The sequence below is a fragment of the Somniosus microcephalus genome, chromosome 2 (genome assembly GCF_052327205.1).
Source record: "Somniosus microcephalus isolate GS21.2 chromosome 2, FLI_Smic_1.0, whole genome shotgun sequence".
Lineage (NCBI taxonomy): Eukaryota > Metazoa > Chordata > Chondrichthyes > Squaliformes > Somniosidae > Somniosus > Somniosus microcephalus.
In genome coordinates this window covers 80,848,588-80,862,807 of record NC_140988.1, presented here as the reverse complement: position 1 = coordinate 80,862,807, position 14,220 = coordinate 80,848,588, and the positions used below count along the sequence as shown (strand labels likewise).

The 14,220-nt window shown below is 47.3% G+C and overlaps 1 protein-coding gene across 1 annotated transcript in view; it reads left to right on the top strand.

Moving 5' to 3' along the window:
* The window catches only part of LOC147122783 (axonemal central pair apparatus protein HYDIN-like), a 239,763-nt gene extending 226,553 nt beyond the window's left edge, over window positions 1–13,210 (top strand). The window contains exons 12-16 of the mRNA XM_085963935.1: window positions 3,995–4,133; window positions 5,755–5,920; window positions 6,715–6,862; window positions 9,508–9,715; window positions 12,926–13,210. Coding sequence (XP_085820061.1) covers window positions 3,995–4,133; window positions 5,755–5,920; window positions 6,715–6,862; window positions 9,508–9,715; window positions 12,926–13,210 — 946 coding nt within the window. The remainder of the gene's footprint in view (window positions 1–3,994; window positions 4,134–5,754; window positions 5,921–6,714; window positions 6,863–9,507; window positions 9,716–12,925) is intronic.
* Window positions 13,211–14,220: the final 1,010 nt, after the last annotated feature.

Here is a 14,220-nt window from a genome sequence, read left to right as displayed (position 1 = left end):
ACCCTCTCTCTCCTCAGTCCCATTCCCCCGCCTTGGCCCATTCACCCCACTGCACCTCTACCCTCTCTCTGACAGCGCTCTCTCCTCAGTCCCATTCCCCCGCCCTAGGCCCATTCGGCCCATCACACCTCTACCCTCTCTCTGACAGCACTCTCTCCTCAGTCCCATTCTCCTGCCCTAGGCCCATTCGGCCCATCGCACCTCTACCCTCTGTCTGACAGCACTCTCTCCTCAGTCCCATTCCCCCGCCCGAGGCCCATTCGGCCCATCACACCTCTACCCTCTCTCTGACAGCACTCTCTCCTCAGTCCCATTCCCCCGCCTTGGCCCATTCGGCCCATCACACCTCTACCCTCTGTCTGACAGCACTCTCTCCTCAGTCCCATTCCCCCGCCCGAGGCCCATTCGGCCCATCACACCTCTACCCTCTCTCTGACAGCGCTCTCTCCTCAGTCCCATTCCCCCGCCTTGGCCCATTCGGCCCATCACACCTCTACCCTCTGTCTGACAGCACTCTCTCCTCAGTCCCATTCCCCCGCCTTGGCCCATTCGGCCCATCGCACCTCTACCCTCTCTCTGACAGCACTCTCTCCTCAGTCCCATTCCCCCGCCCGAGGCCCATTCGGCCCATCACACCTCTACCCTCTCTCTGACAGCACTCTCTCCTCAGTCCCATTCCCCCGCCTTGGCCCATTCGGCCCATCACACCTCTACCCTCTCTCTGACAGCACTCTCTCCTCAGTCCCATTCCCCCGCCCGAGGCCCATTCGGCCCATCACACCTCTACCCTCTCTCTGACAGCACTCTCTCCTCAGTCCCATTCCCCTGCCCGAGGCCCATTCGGCCCATCACACCTCTACCCTCTCTCTGACAGCACTCTCTCCTCAGTCCCATTCCCCCGCCTTGGCCCATTCGGCCCATCACACCTCTACCCTCTCTCTGACAGCACTCTCTCCTCAGTCCCATTCCCCCGCCCGAGGCCCATTCGGCCCATCACACCTCTACCCTCTGTCTGACAGCACTCTCTCCTCAGTCCCATTCCCCCGCCCGAGGCCCATTCGGCCCATCACACCTCTACCCTCTCTCTGACAGCACTCTCTCCTCAGTCCCATTCCCCCGTCCTAGGCCCATTCACCCCAACACACACGTGTGCTCTCTCTCTGACAGCGTTCTCTCCTTAGTTCTATTCCCCCGTCCATTCCCCAGAACCTTTTAAATTTTTCTTTTTCAAATATTTATTCACTTCCTTTTAGGTTCTGCTTTCAGCGCTGTTTCTGGTTGGAAGAACAGACAAATGTAGGACTAACGGCAGGAAGTTGCTCATGCTCGGAGTGATGGACTCCTGGGTAGGGCAGTGAAGGCAGGAACCCTGGTATCATTTCGGGAACAGTTGGGTGCTGTGATAGGGTGAATATGGTTTCATTTTGTGTGGGTGAGATAAACTGAGATGAATGGATTTCTTCATCGCATGATCTCCAGCATGTCAAATCTCTTTTTTGATTCTATTCAAGATTCAACATACAACTGTGTAGCTGCACTGCCATCTGCCAGTAATAAGAAAAAAGCACTGAACATCCCCTCTCCCCTTCCAGATCATAAATGAATCATATTTTGATTTTGATTTTAAATTAGTATGTATTCTATCCTTCCCTCAGAAGATGCTTTAATTAAAGTAAAATTATTTTTTGAAGGCCAGCTGCTTTCCCAAATAGAGGGAGGGAGTATTTGGCGAGACAAGTCATCTTCGGTCACTTCTGGTACACCTCTGAGGCTGATTTTCATTGATGGAAGCCTGGGATTGAATGACCCCTCACGGCCCCTCAGCATGGGGCGACCAAAGGGTAGAGGAGAAAAAACCCATTCAGGCCGAGAGAAAAAATAAAATAAAATAAAACAGTCAGGAAAGCTTAATGGGGATTATTGCTTCATTGTGACAGCTTGTTGTCCCCCTATATTTTCCCTATAAGGCACGAGGTCTATTTCATTACAAACGTTCAGCACCTTGGCTTAGTGACCACACCTAAACTGGACTGGCCAAACCAGAGGTGACGGTGGCTGGAATAGCTGACAAGAAAGGGAATGCTCGAGAAAGTGCAAGCATCGCTGTTATTGTTGTTAACGCCAGTAATCTCTGATGTTAATAACAGTAACTGATATGCTTGCACTTTCTGATGAGATATTGTAACCTGGCGTAGAAATTGGTACACACAGTGTCCATTTTCTCAATATGGCAGGCAAAAAGCGTGCGCATATTTCCGTCTGAAAGTGTTCTGACTGCCACATTGAGTAAGGACAAACAACAGGTGTCCTTTACCCACACCTGAAGCAGGCGATATCCCTTTGCATATGCAAATAAGAGGCCTGATAACTTTTTGAGGCCCCTCTCCAAGATTGCTTTGCCCTGAGGCAGCCCGTGCCAGTGCCAGCTTGACTCGGGGAAACCAGGCCTAGGGTTTGCCAGCTAGGCCCAACCAAGAAGGTAAGTAACTTACCTGAATGTGGAGCCAGGAGGAGCAGGGATTCTCCTGCCGAGCCCACATTAAAGCAATCAGTCGCTGCCGCTACCCCATCCCACATCACCGCCGGCCCCAACCACCGATCTCTCTCGCTCACGACCCCCGATCTTCGACCCCCGCTCTCCTCTGCTGCAGTCCCCAATTTTTCACTACTCTTTGCCTGTGGACTGTTGCGCTTTGCTAACTCCGTTATACTGTAATGAGGTCCTAGGCCCAAGACCTGGGGAGCCTCAGGCCTCACCATTCAGGTGCAGGGAACGTACCTGTGTGCCCCCTGTGTGCCCAAAAATGGGTGCGGCCGAATTTCTGGGCCCCTGTGTTTGACACTCTGCAGAGAAAACTAGCCTCTTGCACCTGGGCTCAGTACTTGCAGTCCTATTGTGTGCCAGGATCTGTCCATCCTGCACATTTCCAATGATCTCCAAGATCGTGACAAGAATGTTACTGACAACGAATTCAGACCTCCATGTTCATGACTCGACATTTTGCACCAACTTGAAAGGCCCTCGCAGAATTCCTGAGGGAAGCTTTACGCACTGTTTAAAACTACCACAAGTCGAGGAATAATTGCTCTTCAACTGAAAACAAACGCCAGCTTGATTCTCTGAAACTGTTCCTCTTTTCACACACATCCTTAAAATGTGCCAGATAATTAGCACTAAGCACATTAACTTGTGAGGGTGAAAATACACTCTATAGAAATAAATTCTGGAAACAAACAACAGAAAATGCACAGCAGGTCAGGCACTATCTGGAAGAGAAAGATAAGTTAATGATTTGGGTGTGGTGGCAAATGGTGTAACTATTTCTCTCAGATGCTGAGTGACCTATTGTGTATCTCCAGCACATTCTGTTTTTATTTTGTATTTCTAGTATTTGTGGTCTTTGTACCTAAAACACTCGAGCTCTGGGTGGCAGATTGGGGTGACAGTCTTCACTTTGGATACTCAACCATTGCCTAACGACTGTTGCAGTTCACTCATTTATATGCATCCCCAGCTCTTGTTTTACCTTTGTTTTTATTTCTTGTTTTACCTTTTTGTGGGTGAATGTAATACTCATTACGGTAGCGCTGGGGAATGGATCACTTTTCCTTACAGGCACCCAGTGTCAGCATCGACCACTCCCACATCAGGATCTCCTTCTGCACTGGGCGTGTTATCTTCCCATTTCCCACATCAACCATGCTGTATCTCTGGGTTGGGGTAGAACCTGACTCCCCAGGGGTGAAAGGCCAGTATCGAGCCCATTGTGTCACCCAGTCTCCTCTTTTTACCATCTGTTTAAGGTGTAACTTCAGCTGCATCACTAATTTATTGGCAGGGTGAATTGGGTCTAATGAAATGTCTTTGATTATATTTGTGGTGAATTATATTGTATATCACACGAAAAGGGGATAATGCAAGCATCGGATCCACTGCAGATGGTCACGGTAACAGCTGCTCTGCATGGAACAAATATCTCCTTACTTTCCTTAGATCCTTCTACATACTGAATCCAACAAATGCTGACTACTCCTTCCAGTGGGTATATGAGAGTGCACCGGATGTATGGATGCAGCCAATGTTCTACTGCCTGACAGAAAAGGGACATATCTCAGCAGGGAAGAAGGCCGAGGTTAGTTCAGAGTGCACAACTTGTATTTACTTAGCGTCTTTAGTGTAGTAAAACGTCCCAAGGCGCTTCACCGGTGCATAAATCAGACAAAATTTGACACTCAGCCACATAAAGAGATATTAGGACAGGCGTCATGTGGGGGGGGGGGGGCAATGGAAATCAGGAATGGGCAAGAGGCCAGAACTGGAGGAGTGCAGAGATCCTGGAGGGTTGTAGGGCTGGAGGAGGTTACAGAGATAGGGAGGGGAGAGGCCATAGAGGGATTTGAACACAAGGATGAGAAATTTTAAATCAGGTGCTGCAGGATCGGGAGCCAATGTAGGTCAGCGATGGGTGAACAGGAGTTAGGATACGGACAGTGGAGCTTTGGATGAGTTGGAGTTTATGAAGGGTGGAAGATAGAAGGCCAGCAAGGAGATTATTGGGATAGTCGAGTCTGGAGGTAACAAAAGCATGGATGAGGATTTCAGCAGCAGATGGTGCGAGGCAGGGGCGGAGACGAGCAATCAAGCTCAGTATGTTAGAGACGTCAGTTTTGTTGACACGCATGGTCTGGTCAACAGAAGTGGAATTTGTGCTTGTCCCATTTATAGGTGTTGACTAACTTATCAATTGGAAAACAAGCTGAGCTGCCCTAATGGCTCAGCACCTCCACTGGTACGGAACCATACAGCTAAGTCCCAGATTTGATGTCCAGAATGTGTGAAGCTCAGCTGATCTCAGCTGGGGTACAATCCGGGGCACCACAACTGATCTCAGTCCAGGGTCACACCTGGAAAACAGAGAAACTGGAGGGTTGTCCCAGCAAAGGTACCTTCGAGAGCAGAGGTCACTGACTGATGATCAGAAGCAGGAATCCAATGCAGGAGCGCTGATGCCAATTACTGCCTCGCTGACTGAGATTAGCTAAATCAGCCCAAACCTGGGACTGAACCTGGCACCTGCCCTACCTGCGTGGTTTAATTCCACATTACACCATGCACTTACCAAATCAGCCACCAGGGGGAGCTCGAATCGAATATTTTTGTTAATGAAACCCATTGTACAGACTTACCACTGATTGAAGTTATCGCTAGTCTTTGAATGAACCTAATTGTGCTACTCCAGACTTGCTGTTTAGCAAACCTAGATCACAAATTGGGCCAATATCAGCCCACATCACAGCCAGGGTCAAGTTAATGAAAACTCTCAAAATGACTAATTGTGATAATTACAAACTAGGCTGTAATGTGTAAAATGGCATTTTTCTATGTAATGTAATATTAAAATCTCTGCAGTGGCTTGGACGTAATCTACAACAATCTCAGTGAACTGTGCAATAATCGATTTATTTTTGGCCGTTCTGAGTGGGTGTAATGTGCTGTGCCACAGGAATGAGAATCAGTCACCTAAGTGGAGAGAACGATGGTTAATATCAGCAAAGAAATGACTTGACTGGCTTTAGATCCCCTTTAAAAACATTTTATATGTCTTTTTTCTTCCACTTTTATCTTCAAAACCTGAAGAATGATGTTTTTTGAAGTGGTGCGGTTGTTGGCATAAGAATGGGTTCTAGCAGTGCCCAGTATCAGCCCAAACACATCACTCCGAATCTCACTTTAACATTTCTCTCTTTCCTCAGGTTACCTTTGAGTTTGTGCCTCAGCAGCTGGACATCACTGAATCATTCTGGAGCTTCCATGTTCCAGAGCAAAATATCACCGTGCCGTTCCTGTTTTGTGGCAGTACGGCCGAGCCAGCAGTCTCCCTCGACTACTCCCATATCAACTACAAATTCATGCTGTTAGGTATGTGTTTGGTACCCCTGGCGTTACAGCCTCTATTAGTGTTGCTGTACTGAAGCTTTTTTTAAAAAACCAGTGCCCCTTGTGGGCTAGATTGTTTGAACTGAGGTGTTAACCAGGGGCTCCGCGGAGAGAGATGCAGGAAGATCCTCCCCAGATTTTGGAATGGGATCCAAGTCGTAGAAGGACTTGAACTTTATCAGGGGTTAGTTTTAGTGGTGAAGAAGCATCTGCAACAAAAGCAGGAAACTGCCCCATGTGGCGGTGTGAATGGAGACCTGGCACGTCCCACAGTGAGGGTGAGCTGGGGTATGTGACTCCCCTGACTCCCAGCATCTGACTCAGTGATGTTGGTACTGGCCTGTGAGCAGTTCTACAGCTTGTCCTCTTAACCAGGGGTTGGTACACAGGATGGGGAAAACGAAGGAAATAGGAAGGCAAGAAAAAATTATCTTAAAAGGAGAGGAATTCAATAAAATGGAGTATGGCAAGCAGCTCACTAAATAATACATAGATAGCAAACAGATTATGAATATTAACATCGGTGCAGTAAAGTGAAACATTTATTCCATAGGCAACACCGGAATATCCAAAATAGGTGATCTTTTATGCAAAGTGCTGGAAGTATTTAGCACGTGGTGTATATATACATATATTATGTGACTTCACTGAAGATTAAACACTTCTCAAACCAGAACCTGTGCCCTTCACAAAGCAGCTTCAATGTCGTGGCTCTCCTCTGGGTCACGAAAGATGTCAACTGGCATCTCCAACTCTGTTCCTTGTGTTACCCGCAGGCCACAGTACATGTAAGACCGTGCACATGATTAATAACGAAGCGAGACCCTTCAGCTTCCAGTTCAGAGAGGACACGCTGCACGTGGAGGGATATGTTTGCAAACTCATTGTGGAGCCAATGAAGGGCGTTGTTCTCCCTCACAGCAGGTATGAAAATCAGCCAGGATTCACACTCCCAACACAGCCCAATTAATCCCATTGCACTACTGTTAACCCTGTCAACCATCATTAGCTGTGCCCATGAACATCTGGGTTTATCTGAACTTATTCAGTTCTGTGGCTAAGATAGAAATACTCAAGTTTGTTGGCCTCTACAGGATAGTATCCTGTTGTTTGGGACGACGGTAAGTTTTGTTTTCTTAGCCTTGATCGGGAGAATTCTTTGGCAACTTTCCATGATGACATTGGGCCAGTGCTCCCAATGGAGCCTCGATCTCCCACCCTCCCCCATTCATATTACCCACCTTCAGATTCCAGCAGTGCATAACTTGAGGCCGAGAACCTTCCTTAGCTAGGTGTAATCATTAGTTCAGTGGTAGCACTCTCACTTCTGAGTCACAAGGTTGTGGGTTCATGTTTCGCTTCGGAGACTTGAGCACATAATCCAGGGTGACGCTCCTGTGCGGTACTGAGGGAGTGCTGCACTGTTGGAAGCACCAGAACAGATCCCAAGGCACAGCTTTGAAGACGAGCATGGGTGTTCTCACTGGTGTCCTGGCCAATAATTATTCCTCAACCAACATCTAAATTCTCTGGTCATATATCTCATTGCTGTTTGAGGGACCTTGCTTTCTTTTCCAAGTGGCACGCTCTCCCATCTGAGCTAAGCCCACCATTGACACAACGGAACTTGGAGCTGTACACAGGGGAACATTTGGCAGCACTTCAATGAAATGTTCACCCTCAGTACTGAGAAAGATTTAACTTTCTATGAATACGTAGAGTTCCAATTGTTCACCCTCCCTTCCTGATGATGCTATCTCTAGGTGGGATACAATTCTCTGCAACCGCCACCCGGCCAGTACCTCACCCCAGTTCCCATTCTTCATGAATGATTAAGCTTAGAGCATGAATGATGACAGGCTGGTCAACCAGAGAGGGCATCAAAGCCAAGCCTTTTCCTAACCTCCCCATCCACGTGCACATTTTCCAACAAGCAGGAGCTGGAACCTAACTGGGAATTTCCGCAGAACAAAACGGGGTTCCCGCCACACTTGGGGCGAAGTAACGTCAGCAGAGGGGGAGCAGATCAGACTGAACTGTACCCAGTCTGTAACCAGACAGTGAACGATACACGATCTGTAGTCTGACTGTGAACTGTACACAGTCTGTAGTCTGACAGTGAACTGTACATAGTCTGTAGTCTGACAGTGAACTGTAGACAGTCTGTAACCTGACAGTGAACTGTACACAGTCTGTAGTCTGACTGAACTGTACATGGTCTGTAGTCTGACTGAACTGTAGACAGTCTGTAGTCTGACAGTGAACTGTACATAGTCTGTAGTCTGACAGTGAACTGTACACAGTCTGTAACCTGACAGTGAACTGTACACAGTCTGTAGTCTGACGGTGAACTGTACACAGTCTGTAGTCCGACAGTGAACTGTACATGGTCTGTAGTCTGACGGTGAACTGTACATAGTCTGTAGTCTGACAGTGAACTGTACACAGTCTGTAATCTGACAGTGAACTGTACATAGTCTGTAGTCTGACAGTGAACTGTACATAGTCTGCAGTCTGACAGTGAGCTGTACACAGTCTGTAGTCTGACGGTGAACTGTACACAGTCTGTAGTCTGACAGTGAACTGTACACAGTCTGTAGTCTGACAGTGAGCTGTACACAGTCTATAGTCTGACTGAACTGTACATGGTCTGTAGTCTGACTGAACTGTAGACAGTCTGTAGTCTGACAGTGAACTGTAGACAGTCTGTAGTCTGACAGTGAACTGTACACAGTCTGTAGTCTGACGGTGAACTGTACACAGTCTGTAGTCTGACGGTGAACTGTACACAGTCTGTAGTCTGACGGTGAACTGTACACAGTCTGTAGTCTGACGGTGAACTGTAGACAGTCTGTAGTCTGACAGTGAACTGTAGACAGTCTGTAGTCTGACAGTGAACTGTACACAGTCTGTAGTCTGACAGTGAACTGTACACAGTCTGTAGTCTGACGGTGAACTGTACACAGTCTGTAGTCTGACTGTCAACTACACAGTCTCTAACCAGACAGTGAACGATACACGATCTGTAGTCTGACTGTGAACTGTACATGGTCTGTAGTCTGACGGTGAACTGTACACAGTCTGTAGTCTGACAGTGAACTGTACACAGTCTGTAGTCTGACAGTGAGCTGTACACAGTCTGTAATCTGACAGTGAACTGTACACAGTCTGTAGTCTGACGGTGAACTGTACACAGTCTGTAGTCTGACGGTGAACTGTACACAGTCTGTAGTCTGACGGTGAACTGTACACAGTCTGTAGTCTGACGGTGAACTGTACACAGTCTGTAGTCTGACAGTGAACTGTAGACAGTCTGTAGTCTGACAGTGAACTGTACACAGTCTGTAGTCTGACAGTGAGCTGTACACAGTCTGTAATCTGACAGTGAACTGTACACAGTCTGTAGTCCGACAGTGAACTGTACACAGTCTGTAGTCCGACAGTGAACTGTACACAGTCTGTAGTCTGACTGTGAACTGTACACAGTCTGTAACCTGACAGTGAACCGTACATGGTCTGTGGAAGTGCATAATGTCCATCCTTCTTATATTCATGTGTTTCACTCACAGTGTGCCCATTGTCTTCACCTGTACTGCAATCACTGAGGGAAAGACGAACTTGAATGTTGTGTGTGATGTGAAGACAAAGACCGCACCTTTGATCTTAAATGTCAAGATGCATGGATACTGCATGAACACTGCAGTGACCTGTGAAGCTGGTGATGGGACAGTGACTGAACTCAGTCAACACAGTATCAATGAGATCTGCTTCAGAGAGGTTAGTACTGGACGATGACTGCAGAATAAATAATGGTGTGATCCAAGCGCCTGTCCCAACAGCTTTTTTATACTCTGCGCAAGGAAACATTTTCCTGTGACAGGTACTACCTGTATCACCTATAGCATCACTCATTTCTCTCTCTGTGACTTCCTTTATACTCTCTCTCTGTTTTATTAATATTATTATGGCAGCTACTTCTGCAAGCCTTTTCTCATTTTTCCTCAGCTCCACCTGCTCTTCCTGCTAGCGGCCACCTCACTGCTTTGAAAACTCATTGCACCATCTCCCTCTCAACTCATTCCTTCCCAGAATGTACGATTGTGGAACTCCTCCCCTCCCTCAGTCTTTCTTTCTTCCTACAAGCTTGAAAAACCCAAACTGGGTGTCACCTAGTCACTGTGTCCTGATTAACTTGCCTTCTCTCCCACTAGTGTCATCCACGGTGCACGGGTGGTGTGCTGCACTGTGAGCCTTGGCCCCTCATCTTTCTTTCTCATACTAATGTTAGTCTAGTGTTCACTGCTTGCTGGAGAACCATAATGTTGGCCTTTGGCTGCTAATCATTCAGAGAAGATAGATGACGTTTAAAAAAAAAAAATTATTCTCAGGATGTGGCGTTGCTGGCAAGGAAGGCTGGCATTTATTGCCCATCCCTAATTGTCCTTGAGAAGGTGGTGGCGAGTCACCTTCTTGAATCGCTGCAGTTGTTGTTGGCAAGGTGCTCCCATAGTGCTGTTAGGTAGGGAGTTCCAGAAGTTTGACCAAGTCAGGCTGGTGTGTGACTCAGAGGGGAACTTGGAGGTGGTGGTGTTCCTATGCATCTGCTGCCCTTGTCCTTCTAGGTGGTAGAGGTCGTGGTTTTCGGAGGTGCTGCCGAAGAAGCTTTGGCAAGTTGCTGCAGTGCATCCTGTAGATATTATGCACTGCAGCCACGTTGTGCCGGTGGTGGAGGGAGTGAATGTTTAGGGTTGAGGATGGGCTGTTGAATAAGTAACTACATTGTGCTGGGTTGTGTCGAGCTTTTTAAGTGACTGAATTGTCTTCTTAAATCTAGAACACAGAGTGAAGTAATGATTCACATGTGTGTGTGTGTGTGTGTGTGTGTGTGTGTCTGTGTGCGTGTGATTTTTTAATATTGTGAGCTCCCTACACCAGTAGTATTGATATTGTTTATTCCAAAAGAATAAGCATCTTGTGGCTTATATTTGGCAAATGAATTTCAACACAGATAAATGTGAGATATTACATTTTGGTAGGGAGAATAGGGAGGTCACATTACTTGGAGGGTGCAAGTCTGGATGAGGTAGATGAGCAAAGGGATCTCGGAGTACAAATCGCTAAAAGTAGCGACACCAGGTTAACAAGGCCATAAAAAAAGCAAACCAAGCACTAGGGTTTATTTCTAGAGGGATAGAATTGAAAAGTAGTGAAGTTATGCTAAACCTGTATTGAACCTTGGTTAGACCACACTTGGAGTACTGCGTACAATTCTGGTCGCCATATTATAAAAAGGATATAGAGGCACTGGAGAGGGTGCAGAGAAGATTTACAAGGATGATATCAGAAATGCGAGCGTATACCTATCAGGAAAGCATGAACAGGCTGGGTCTCTTTTCGTTTGAAAAGAAAAGGCTGAGGGGTGACCTAAAAGAGGTCTTTAAAATTATGAAAGGTTTTGATACAGAGAGAATGTTTCCACTTGTGGGGAAGAGCATAACTAGAGGCCATCAATATAAGATAGTCACCAACAAATCAAATAGGGAATTCAGAAGAAACTTCTTTATCCAGACGGTGGTGAGAATGTGGAACTCGCTACCACAGGGAGTGGTTGAGGCAAATAGTATAGATGCATTTAAGGGGAGGCTAGACAAGCATATGAGGGAGAAGGGAATAGAGGGTTATGCTGATAGACGAGGAAAGACGGGAGGAGGCTTGAGTGGAGCATAAATGTGGACTGGTTGGGCCAAATGGTCTGTTTCTGTGCTGTATATCCTATGTAATCCTATTAATCCATCTCACCTCCACATTTTTTGAGAAAATGGCGTGAATCTTGTGCTCATCATGGTGAGGAATGTCAGTTGTTGGGAATGGTGAGGGATTTTGGGTGCTGGGAATGGTGTGTGATATCAGATGCTGGAAATGGTGAGGGATATCACGTGCTGTGAATGGTGTGTGATATCAGTTGTTGGGAATGGTGAGAAATATCAGGTGCTGGGAATGGTGTGGGATATCAGTAGTTGGCAACTGTCTGAGGCTAAACCAGACTGTTCGCAACCTTGGTGTCATGTTTGACCCCGAGATGAGCTTCCGACCACATATCCATGCCATCACTAAGACCGCCTTTTTCCACCTCTATAACATCGCCCGTCTCCGCCCTTGCCTCAGCTCATCTGCTGCTGAAACCCTCATCCAGGCCTTTGTTACATCTAGACTTGACTATTCCAATGCACTCCTAGCCGGCCTCCCACATTCTACCCTATGTAAACTTGAGGTCATCCAAAACTCTGCTGCCCTTGTCCTATATTGCATCAAGTCCCGTTCACCCATCATCATGTGCTCGATGACCTACATTAGTAGTTAAACAATGCCTCAATTTTAAAATTTTCATCCTTGCTTTCAAATCTCTCCATGGCCTCACCCCTCCCTATCTCTGTAATCTCCTCCAACCCCACAACCCTCAGATATCTGTGCTCCTTCAGTTCTGGCCTCTTGAGCATCCCCAATTCAATCACTCCAACATTGGTGGCCGTGCGTTCAGCTGCCTAGGCCCTAAGCTCCGGAATTCCCTCCCTAAACCTCTTCGCCTCTCTACCTCTCTTTCTTCCTTTAAGACGCTCCTTAAAGCCTACCTCTTTGGAAGTAAAGTTGATTAAATTTTCCAGTTCGGGGTGAGAGCAGGAAACAGCACCGATACAGTCGTTGAAAGGGATTTCCTCTACCCTCTGTGTAAAGCAGTACTTCCAGACATCAACCCTGAACGGCCTAGCAATAATATTAAAGTTGCCCCTTGTTCTGGACAGCTCCACCAGAGGAAATAGTTTCTCTCTATCAACTCCTTTAATCATCTTAAAAACCTCTGAGGACATGTTTTCCAAGGTCGGGTCACTCCAGCTGACAACAGGTAACGTATCAGACTGGGCTGCGGCGGGTTATTAAACTGACTTGGTGGGTGGCCTGATTTTTGTACTGTTGTCAATCTGCTCACAGGTGGAACTGAATGACTGCATTTCCTACCATTTTGTCATCTCAAACAATGGGAGATTTAACTTCAAATTTGACTGGGAGCTTTCAGGTCCCCCGAGCACTCTGAAGTGTCTGACACTGACTTGCGAGTGGAACAGCATCGAAGCAGGGAGCAGTGTCCTGGCATCAATCAAGTTCCATCCAGATCACAAGATGGTGCTAAAGAATGTGGAGCTGAAGCTGAAGGTAAGCGTTGAAAGTCCCACTCGCACTGCCACTCCCACCGCTGAAATAGAACTGTCATATTGAGGTGCGTCTGCTAAATGTGTGCTGTGGAATTGTTCAGGTAGGTCCCCCACTACCCAGAAATAAAAATACGAGGGGGTAGATTTTGCAATCGGCTCAAGGGCGTAAAATGGCGTAAGTGATTAGAAAATTGGGCGGAAGTCCGTTTCACCAGGTTGCTACCTGTTTAGCACTCGCCAGTCTTCCGGTCAAGTTATGCACTGTCGCCAGAAGCAGTTAATTCCATTAAACTGAGGTCCCAGTGAGGTTATGTAGGCACGCGCACAATTCCCTGGGGGCAGAATGTCCGCATGGGTTCCCCGATTTCCCGCCACAGCTTTGTCAGAAGCCCCGGAGAAAGGGCATACCCAGCAAGAGATTGGGAAAAGCCCCTGCAGGAATTACTGACGCTGGTGTTTACGCTGGGATAGAGCTCGGTCGCCCAGCCGCCCATATAAAACGACTGTCCAGGCCTGATGGACGTTCTGGTTACGGAAGAGCTGTTTAGTAAGGTTTATGGAAACATTTTGAGAGTATTTCTGAACATTTTGAAACATTTGTGTTCTTGATGTTTAAAGCTAGATGGCTAGTCGGCTTCATGCCAAGTGTCCTGGGTTGTGATAATGGGTTTCCCAATGCGGATTCCCCCCTTTTCCTTATTTCTTTTGGAAGAAGAGGCGGAGAGATGCCAGGCAGGTCAGGTTGCACCATATTTACACGCACAAGGGCATCTACCTGGCAATGACCATGTGAAACTCAGTGTCAGCAGGCCGCAAGATACAGAGCCGTACCAACAGGCCACGAGATACAGAGCTGTACCAATAGGCAGTGAGATACAGAGCCGTACCAACAGGCAGTGAGATACAGAGCCGTACCAACTGGCCGCGAGATACAGAGCCGTACCAACAGGCAGTGAGATACAGAGCCGTACCAACAGGCAGTGAGATACAGAGCCGTACCAACAGGCAGTGAGATACAGAGCCGTACCAACAGGCAGTGAGATACAGAGCCGTACCAACTGGCCGCGAGATACA